The sequence below is a fragment of the Manacus vitellinus genome, unplaced genomic scaffold (genome assembly GCF_001715985.3).
Source record: "Manacus vitellinus isolate BGI_N305 unplaced genomic scaffold, ASM171598v3 scaffold_7_pilon, whole genome shotgun sequence".
Taxonomy (NCBI): Eukaryota; Metazoa; Chordata; class Aves; order Passeriformes; family Pipridae; genus Manacus; species Manacus vitellinus.
In genome coordinates, this window is record NW_021940813.1 from 1,445,824 (window position 1) to 1,455,591 (window position 9,768).

Sequence of the window (9,768 nt, forward strand, 5' to 3'; positions counted from 1 at the left end):
CACACGCCGTGAGGGGCCGGAGCCGCCGTGAGGCCCCGGGCAAGATGGCGGCGGCCGCGGCGCTGAGGGCGGTGGGAGGGCGGCGACGCGCCAGGTACAGCGGGTCCTCAGCGCAGTTCCTTTCTTCCCCCGTCCCCAAATCCACTCAATTCGGAGCATTTCGTCCCGCTTTCTTAATTCTTGTTGTATCGCGGCCTGCAGGTGTTGCAGCTGGAGGCGCGCGGGCTCTGCACGAAGCCAAATAAACAAAGCGGGACGCCGCCAAAAAAGAGTAAGAGGGTTCTTTTGATTCCGAGTGGTATCGGGGTGTCAGTAAAAGGGATAGGTGAAGAGAGGTTGAGGATGGTCGCTTCTCGAGAGAGGTGGGTGAGCTGGGAAATCCAATGAGTGGAAGGTCATCGCCATGTAAACGAGGGTTTCTGATAAAATGTACAATATAGTAAAAGTAAATGTAAAAGTACAGTACAGTAAAAAGTAAAAAGTACAGTAGAAGTAAAGGTCTCGTAGGAACGTGGCTATGTGGGATGTATTTCTATTTATAGGCCATATACGTGTATTTTTTATAAATAATATAAATGCATATATATTTATATTTGTGATTTTGACAACTTCTTTCGTGTTTGCCTTCACCGTAATGCTCAAGGCCAGGCTGGGTGGGGCAATGTCAAACTGTGTAACGTGTTCAAGGGGGAATGGCCTCAAACTGACAGAGAGGAGGTTTAGATTAGATATTTGGAAGAAATTATTTACTGTGAGGGTGGAGAGGCCCTGGCACAGGTTGCCCAGAGGAGCCGTGGCTGCCCCTGCGTCCCTGAAAGTGTCCAAGGCCAGGTTGGAGCAACCTGGGATAGTGGAAGGTGTCCCTGCCCATGGCAGGGGTTGGAACTGGGTGACCTTTAAGGTCCTTTCCAACCCAAACCATTCTATAATTTTGTAATACATTAACTGCTGTGATGCCTGACCAGACTTAAGCAGAGATTTAATAACATTTGTCTTAATATAAAGAAGCTTTGCAAGCTGCCTGAAATTTGATGGAAAAGAATGTACCAAGTCACTCTTTTTAATGAGGTGCAGAATTTAGTTTTCGACTTTAGATGTTTGCCCTTGTCCTTTGAAATGTTTGGATTATCAGGGTTAAAAGGCAGCAGGTTGAGAAGCTGCCACAGCCCTGATGTGTTAAATTTGGTTGTAATGCTTCCTGCCCTATAGGTTTTCCAAGCAGGGCAATGCCTGAACCTGGGTTTGAGTGCTGCACTGCATCCCCCATTCAGGAGTTTTTGAGCCCCTTTTGTCCCTGACCAAAGTCAAAACAGGAATACAAATTTCAAACAAGGGTATCTTGTACAAAATGCTAGTTTTAAGTGGAGATGCACTGGTTCAGTGAGGATTCCTGTCTCAAATTAGAGATTCAGGGACTTTAACAGCAAAGCTTCATGGAGCCATAGGTAGGAGTGGCCAGGCTTGTTGGCTGCTGTTGAAAGGATCACTGAAAGAGTTGAATGCATCCTCTTCTGGCATCCTCTTAAAAGCAACTAAAAGCTTGGCTGTTCCATTAAGAAAACCTTCACTGCATAGATTGGTATAACCTTCATTGAACAGCAAATTGTTTTTTGTTAGAATTTATTTTTTTGCATTAAGTGTATTTAAGATGTACCTCAGTATCAGCTCTGGATTCGCTGTCCTGCAGCTCTGATTTGTGTCAGGAGGCTTCTTAGGCCTCCTCTTCCAGCTGCTTCCCCTGCAATTACTTCAGGTTAATTAAGATGGAAAGGATTCAGCTGCCTTTTCCAGGTTCTGGCTGGAACAGGATGTGCAAATTGTCCTTGCTTGGATAAAATGGTCGGGTTCACATACAGAGTCAATGAAGGGAAATAGAACTGTCATTTCTGCCTGTCACCTCTCTGAGTGAGAACGTGCTTTAAACACATCCTGGTGACGGTGCTGATGTTAGAGGCATCAGGAAGAATGCATCTGGGAATGATATTCCTGTTGCACAGTTGGATGTGTTGTTCTTCTGGCAAAGTGGTGCAAATACAGATCAGCTGGTGCAAAGTTTGGAGTACATGTTTCAGCTTTTAGTCATAAAGTCTGTGTTTTTCACATATCCAAGCTTAAGTGTTTAAAGTACTTTTACAGTAGCACCTACTGTTAATAGGCAAGTTGAGTGTCACCTGCCTTCTTGGTTTCTTAGGATGTTTTAACATTAATAATTCTTCAGCTTTTGCTCAGCTTACCCTTGTCTGCCCTCCCTTTGGCCAGTCTTGTGTTAGTTTGGTCTCCCTGTTTGCTTCCTTGAAGAACTCTTCAATCCTGAGTGATGTTTCCTCACGTGTTAGTTCCTCCAGGCTGCTGTTTGGCTGGGTCAGGCTGTGCAGGGAGTCAGACCTCTTCCAAAGGTGGCTTCCCATCCTCCTGCTTCCCTCTGCTCTTCCTTCCTGCCCTGCACCTTCCAGCTGACAGAGAGAAGTATGTGCTTGAAATTATTCCAAATATTAACTGTAGAGTAAACTTGATACTTTTCTTCATTTGTATTTCATTATGATAAAACCTCTTATTTCTTTCTTGAATACTTTGCTTTTAATTTCATGTGTTTGTCTTTTCTGTGGTGTTTTCATTTGGACATTGCTGAAGACTTGCTTCTATTCAGAACTATGTGGTAGTAACTCCTTGAATCACACAAGGTATTACTGTAAAATACTAGTGAGGGGAAAACTGCATGTGTTTTATGGTCTTACAAAGTAGATCTGAGTTTCCAAACTGTGCAGATAAATCTGCATAACGGGCTGGAAATCTGTTGGATTACTCTGCTGGTTGGAAGTGGTGCAATTCATAATGGAGTTGGCTTCGCTACAGCCAATCTCAGCCATAGTGAATCTTCTCAATGTGGTCCCAGTCCTCTTTGTACTCCTGTTTTCTATAACCACAACAGTATTTGCTGTTGCTCAGCCTCTTGAGGATGATATTGGCACAAGCATCCAAGGGGGATTGGGTACTCTTTGGAAGGGCCCAAAAATTGCTGCTTTCTCTTCTCCTTGTCTGGAGAATTTAACTTACTGCAAGTATCCATGAGAGAGGAGAGAGAGAGAGAGGCAAACAGCCACAGCCAGGTGGGCGTCAGTCTGTTCTCCCAGGAACCAGCAGTAGGACAAGAAGGCACAGCCTTTAGCTGTGCCAGGGGAGGTTTAGGTTGAATATTAGGAAGAAATTTTTTACAGAGAGGGTAATCACACATTGGAATGGGCTGCCCAGGGAGGGGGTGGATTCACCGTCCCTGGAGGTGTTTAAGGTGAGACTGGATGTGGCATCAGTGCCATGGGCTGGGAACCACAGCGGGGTTGGATCAAGGGTTGGACTTGATGATCTCAGAGGTCTTTTCCAACCCAGTTGATTCTATGATTCTATGAAACATGAAGCATCAGGAGATCTTCTAAGTCTTGTTTTACAAAGAGGTCTCAAATCAAAAATATGAAATGAAGACTGGAGGAGATTAAAGTCTCTTGGGGAAATAATGTTAAGCCATGGAGAGACAATTCAGTTGGCAGGTCATGTGGGCAATGAACAATTAATATTGTCATGTATGTCCTCAGGTATCTCTTATTCCAGTACTTTGCCTTTTGGGAGTCCTTCCTCCCTTCTGCTTCCAGGGTAACTATTGCCAGCAGCTGTTGCTGTGTCTGTTTACTGTGGTTTCTGCTTTGCTGCCTTGTTCACGTACAAGTTTTGTCTCTGCAGCAGCATATTTGGAGAGCTTGGCTAACCACCCATCTTAACACTCACCTGAGGTAGGGAGGTGTCTGCAAACCACTTCAGTGATGCAGAGCTGAAGCACAGGGAAAACCAGCTCTTGGAGGGGTCTGGCAAAGGAAGGAACATAAGGATTTATCCCATGAGTTTCAGCCTTGCAGCAGCAAAAACTGTTAAGTGCTACTAGAACTCCAGCTTCTTTAACTTAGAATGTCTTAAACTTCCTGCTTTGCAGTGCCTGTATTTAGTATAACAATTCCTTTCAGTTTATTTTTGTGCCAGATTGTCTTGGAAAGTCTGAATTGTGTGACTGAGATCACTGAGTAACAGCAGTGTGGGATATAATGATGATAATCCTCTTTATGCCGTTTCCCAGATGTAGTGGCACCACAGGGAAGCACCAAGCTGCTTGCCACCAAGGCACCAGGTGAATTTCCTAAAATGTTGTCTTCTAGCTCTCTCCTACTGTCCACAGACAAAGATGAGAGCATATCTAGTACCAGCCTCGAGGAAGCTTCAAAACCCGCTGAAGACACGAGGAGGTTCATGTCAAGAAAAACTGTGGTTGCATTTCCTCAGCGAGGAGTTGTTTCCTCCCTTGGGGAGGAAAACCTCACTGCACCTGCAACAGGAGGCTTGAGGAAAGAGTTAGTCGAGGAACAGACTTCGTCCTCATCCAGCTCAGAGTCAGATTCTAGCTCAGATTCTGAGGAAGAAAATGAGGATTCAGGAGTTGCTGTTAAAACTAAAGTTGAGTTTCCTAAGCGAGATCCCATCTTTTCTGAGAACATAGCAGTAAAGGCATCAATGCTAGCAAAAGAGAATTTATTCCAGAAATCCCACAAAGAGTATGGACTTAAGAAGCTGTCACGCCAACCAGAAATAATTGTATCTCCTGTAAAGCAGGTCAAATTTGCTAAAAAATCAGTCAGCCAGGAAACATCAAAAGCAAGAGACCCCAAAGTAAAATCCACTCCAGAAGCAGCAGATTGGCAGAAGTTGGTCTTAAAACCAGGTGTGGTGAGAAGCCAAGACCTGACTGGTGTCACTCATAAATCTGATTGTTTGGAGGAAAAGTCCATCGGAACCCAAGTAGCAGCAATTCAGCTGAAAACTTCAGCAGCTACACGGGAAGACAGAGAGCAAAAAGTGGTATCCAGAGGAGAGAAGAAAAAGGTGAAGGAGGCACAGGAGTCAGAAGCAAAAGAAGTAACTGCTCCTGAAGTGGAAGAGACTTCTGGAAGCACAGGGTTGGTGATGGGCACCACGGCAAAGGAGGAGACCATTCAGGAAGCAGGAGTCCAGGCTGGAGAAAGCAGCACAACAGAGGGTACAACTTTAAATTGTTTGAACTGTATTGATTCATCTGGGCTAGGGTTTGACTTTTTTAAAGGGTTTCCACATCTTCTCTGATCTTTATGCTGAAGCTGACAGTGTGGCAGTGACTTTCTGGAAGATAAATTGTTGTTCATTGCTAATTGTTATAAGCTGTCAGTAATGCTCAGTTTCCAGCTATGTTGTGAAAGGAAGTGGTTTCATTTCTCTGTATTTGTAGTTTCATAAACCAGTTACTTATAAAATGAAAACAAGATTGTTTCCACTGTGAGCAAAATCATGGGTTTTATATGACAAAATTTTTTTTCACTTTTATTTTTTCTCAGAAGTATTTGTCTCATGACCTGAATTTGAGGCCATCTGAGTGTTGCTTAAACTCTGCTGTCTTTCTGGTTTTGTTTTGGGTTTTTTTGCATTAGGCTTTGGGGTTTTTTTTCAATCTTTCAGTGTTTCAGATTCCAGTAGACTTCAGGAAATCATAGCATAATGCCAGAAACAGGTGTTGATTCTGAGACTGGAAGGTTGTAAGTAACTAGTGTGGAAGCAGTGAGTTAACTTTTGTAGTGAGTTGGGAGGAGACAGCAGTATGTTTTTAGGAAAGACCATCATGCATCATATAATCATCTCCTTAGCTTTGCTTCCCTACCTAATTTACCCTTCTTATTTACTGCCATCCTGTTAACCTACCTCATTTTGTGTTTTTCAGTAGCAGATGCCCCTCTTTCCTGATCTGTCACAGTCACCATTCCTGCCCTTCAACTTAGGCAGTATATAAATACCATCCTTAAACCCCCCCTTCTCGCTGCTACTTTGAATTGAAGAATTTGCCTACTTGGAATAAAAGCAGCATAATTGTAAAGCTGCTGTATATCATCCTTCAAGTGATATCCCTGAGGGAAAGGCCCTGGGAGTCCAGGGGAACAGCAAATTGAACGAGAGCCAGGAATGTGCCCTCTCAGCAAAGGCCACCAAGGGTGACCTGGGTTGTGTTGGGACTGTGGCTGAGGGAGCTGCAGCCCCTTCTTGGTGAGGGGTGCCTGGGGTGCTGTGTCCAGTCTGGGGCTCCCCAGCACAAGGGAGATGTGGAGCTGCTGGATGGAGTCCAGCAAAGTGCCACTGAAATGACGAAGGGACTGAAGTGTCTCTCCTGTGAGGAAAGGGGAGATCTGAGAGATCTGGGACTGTTCAGCCCAGAAAAGAGAAGGTTCAGACAGAATATCTTCAATGTGTAAATACCTGAAGGGAGAGTGCAAAGAAGGCAGAGATAAAGCTGTTCAGTTGTACACAGTGATGGGACAAGAGACAGTGGGTACAAACTGAAACAGGGTTTTGCCTGAACATCACTAAACAGTTTTTTTATTGTGAGAATGGTAGGACTCTGGGCACAGGTTGCCCAGAGAGGTAAGGGACTCTCCATCCTTGGAGACACTCAAAAGCTGTCTGAATGTGGTCCTGGGCATCCTGCTCTAGGCTGAGCCTGCCTGAGAATTTGGGGTTGGACCAGATGACCTCCAGAGGTGTCTTCCAGTTTCAACCATTCTGTGACTGAAGTGTCTAACCAGGTTACGTGCAAATAATTGCTTTTGTACATCAGTTTCCAGGAGATAGTGCTGAGTAAAAGACCTGCCTTCTGTTTTGAGATGTTAGTTGGCTCTTAGTTTGATTTCTTTGCTTACCTTCTTCCGTGATGGCAGGAAACAACTGGATGTGGCACTCAGTGCTCTGGTCCTGTTGACAAGGTGGTGATCAGTATAAGGTTGGACTCGATGATCTCAGAGGTCTTTTCCAACCAAAATGATTCTGTGATTCAAATAATAAAATGCAGCGCTGTTTGCAAGTGATATTTTAATTTGCTTGTTCCTCCTTGCAGCCAGCAGCAGAAACTTTCTTTAAAAACAAAATTGGGAAGGGCTATTTGGATTTATCTACATATGATGCTTTTCTCCCCGTTCATCCACAGTGGAATTCTAGATTCTCAAGCATCTTTTTTTTTTAATTCCACGTTGAAAGAAATACAGAGACACAAACAATGAGTTCAGTTAACTTCAGGTAAGGGAGGACTGCACCAGCAAAACCTTTCTGGGTAGGACTGACTTTGCTAAAAAAGGCACTTTGGCTGTTGAGCTTTTCCTGCTTTGTGAAGGTGGTCAGGCTGTGGCAGCAGGGAAGTGTCTGCTGGGTAGTGCCAGAGGAGTGGCTGCAGTGGCTGTAGGAGAGCTGGAGGTTGGTACAGGTAAGGTCTGTACTGCTGGTGGGATGTCTGTGGGTGCCAGAGGGTCCCAGCTCAAATCCAGCTACACTGTGTTCAAAAAAACTGCACTGTTGTCTCCAGATATATCCAGCTCTCTCTTCCTTCTTTGAGAACAGCTTCTGCTTTTCCATGTTTAATGTTCACAGCTCACGATACCACCTGTAATTCGTGCTTCTGTCCTGTCCATGTGTTCGTTTGCTCATCTCCAAACTCTGCAGCAGGCACAGGGAAGGCATACAAGGAGTTTTTCTCATTACAAACCTGGATGCTCAGGTGATGTCATCCCTTTGTAGAGCAGTCAGCAAAAACTGCTGACTTGAACTGCTGAGTAAGTAGCAAAGTAGTAGCGTGGTAACTCAGAAATGTGCCTGTGATTCATTTCGGAAGAACAGCCTGTGAAGTGCTTTGCTCTTTAAGAGACAAAGCAGAGATGAAGATTGAAGTGTGGGGAGGATGAACTCGGGAATAAATTTTGCCTTTTAGGAGCTAAGTACAGTGTATTTGGGCAGGAAAAATGAGACTCCATCTGCTTTTCTTCCTGAGCATCTGCCTCTTGATTTGGAACAACTGTCTCTCACAGGTTGAACGTACACTTGCCCACGCTTGCCTGTTCTTGGGGCTATTTGCAGCAAAGACTTCATCTGGCTTTTCTCTCTGCAGTGCTGTCTCCTATGAGCTGGCTCAGTAGGAGCTGAGCAGCAGGCACAGGGATATTTCCTGTCACAGGCTTTGAAACCATGGCTTACTACGTTGGGATTTATAAGCGAGTCTTGCTAAATGTTATGGATTCTGCTCTTAATCTGATCACTTTACACTGCAATAATTATGTCATAAGCAAAGGGAAACCCTGGTGTTCAGTTGCTCAAGTTCTTGGATTTTTATTATGGATGGACACATTACAAAAAGAGCTTTATACAATCTAACCTAAGCCACCACATACAAATTTATTGGTGAAGCTTTTCACTAGATTGTGTGTCTTGCCTACTGTTAAAACTCTGGGTATATGAGAATAAATTATTGTTGGGAAGTAAAGTTTTATTTCTTGCAATTTCCTTGGTTGTAAAATCAGCCTACACCAGGAACCTTTTATGTAAATGATTCTGTTCCCATTTGCACAATAGTCTAAAAGCATAAGAATTAATGTTGGCTTTAACATGAAGTAAGGAGTTCTAAATAACTTTATTGGGTTATTCTTTTATGAAGAAGAGCTGATACAAAGTTTAGGAGAAAGGAAATTCACATCAAAGGCTCTTGATGTATCACTGTTTGGTATAACCACATTTGAAATTAAACTGTGGAGATCTTGCTAATTCCCTCACTTTTCCTTATGGAAAAAGTTCAATCTGTAGAGTAGCTCTAATGGCTTTATCTCATGGTCTGGAGTGATGATAAATCATTTGTACTGCTCCTTGCCTCTCCTGGCTTGCTGAGAATGTCACCTACTGTTCTGGCTGGAGTGAAAACCAAGGCAACGATGGAAAAAGCCAGGAAATGCAGACATATGCCTTCAAAAGATAAATGAAATGTTCTGCCCTGTCCACCCCCAGCATTAGGTGGTAGTTTGGGTTTTAAGACCTTGCTGTATTAGATGCCTTGTACTGATTCCTGTTCCCCACTGCACATTAATGTGCTGCTTTAGGACCAGACAAGGAACCAGCAGAACTCAGTAAATTCTCCTTTTGTTGTAGTTGCTGACTGTTTTTTCTTTTAAAAGTTGACTGGCTGAGGGATCTGGCAGTGTAAGAAGGCTGACTGTGCTTAAGAACATTGTCCTCTGGTGTGGCATCCTTATAGTCACCAGTTACTGTTTGTTTTCACAGAGACTGCAGCACTTGGTGAGCCTGCTCCAGAGGAAATGGATAATTCCACCTACAAGAACCTTCAGCACCACGAGTATCACACTTACACCTTTGCTGATTATATTACTGTTCTCTCAAAGTTCAGGCAGCCTCAGCCATCTTCTGGAAGACCATCACCAAGGCACTGAAAGAACCACGTTTAAAGCAAATGCCCAGGCAGAATGATGAATTGTTCTGTTTAACACTGTTGCTTCATCTGTATAATTTAAATCAGATAATAGATAATAAATAATAAATAAATGCATAACAACTTTGAGCAGTTCTGGTTCTTAGAGTCCCTCACTTGCTGACAGATGCTCAAGGGAACGTGCCATGGTTTCCTTTGGTATTGTTATCACTGTAGTGCAGTGGGCTGTTCTCCTTGCACACAAACGTGTCCCCAGCTCTGAAGAGGTTATGTTTACTCTGGATTTGAAGTTAAAATCATTGGCTGAGAGCAGCACAATAAGTATTTGTCTCCTGTGGCAAGAGTGAATGTTCTGTGTTAGTGGAGGAATGCAGGTTTATGTAATGTGATTGAAACATCTCAAAAACCTCCGCTGTCGTAAAGGGAGAACAGAACATACAACTTTATTTAAT

General features: G+C 43.7%; 1 protein-coding gene across 1 annotated transcript; it reads left to right on the forward strand.

Moving 5' to 3' along the window:
- Window positions 1–42: 42 nt before the first annotated feature.
- Window positions 43–9,445, forward strand: NDUFV3 (NADH:ubiquinone oxidoreductase subunit V3). The gene is made up of 5 exons (XM_018084335.2): window positions 43–94; window positions 202–271; window positions 2,337–2,466; window positions 4,121–5,074; window positions 9,151–9,445. Exons 1-5 carry the CDS (start codon window positions 45–47, stop codon window positions 9,315–9,317), a joined length of 1,371 nt encoding a protein of 456 aa, XP_017939824.2. The 5' UTR covers window positions 43–44; the 3' UTR covers window positions 9,318–9,445.
- The last annotated feature ends 323 nt before the right edge of the window (window positions 9,446–9,768 follow it).

Excerpts from the sequence above, each read along its gene's own strand:
- NDUFV3 (XM_018084335.2), top strand. The coding sequence starts at position 45 with ATGGCGGCGGCCGCGGCGCTGAGGGCGGTGGGAGGGCGGCGACGCGCC. Across the intron at positions 272-2,336 it reads CGGGACGCCGCCAAAAAAGA|TTCCTCCAGGCTGCTGTTTG; the intron begins GTAAGAGGGTTC and ends CTCACGTGTTAG. Across the intron at positions 5,075-9,150 it reads AGAAAGCAGCACAACAGAGG|AGACTGCAGCACTTGGTGAG; the intron begins GTACAACTTTAA and ends TTGTTTTCACAG.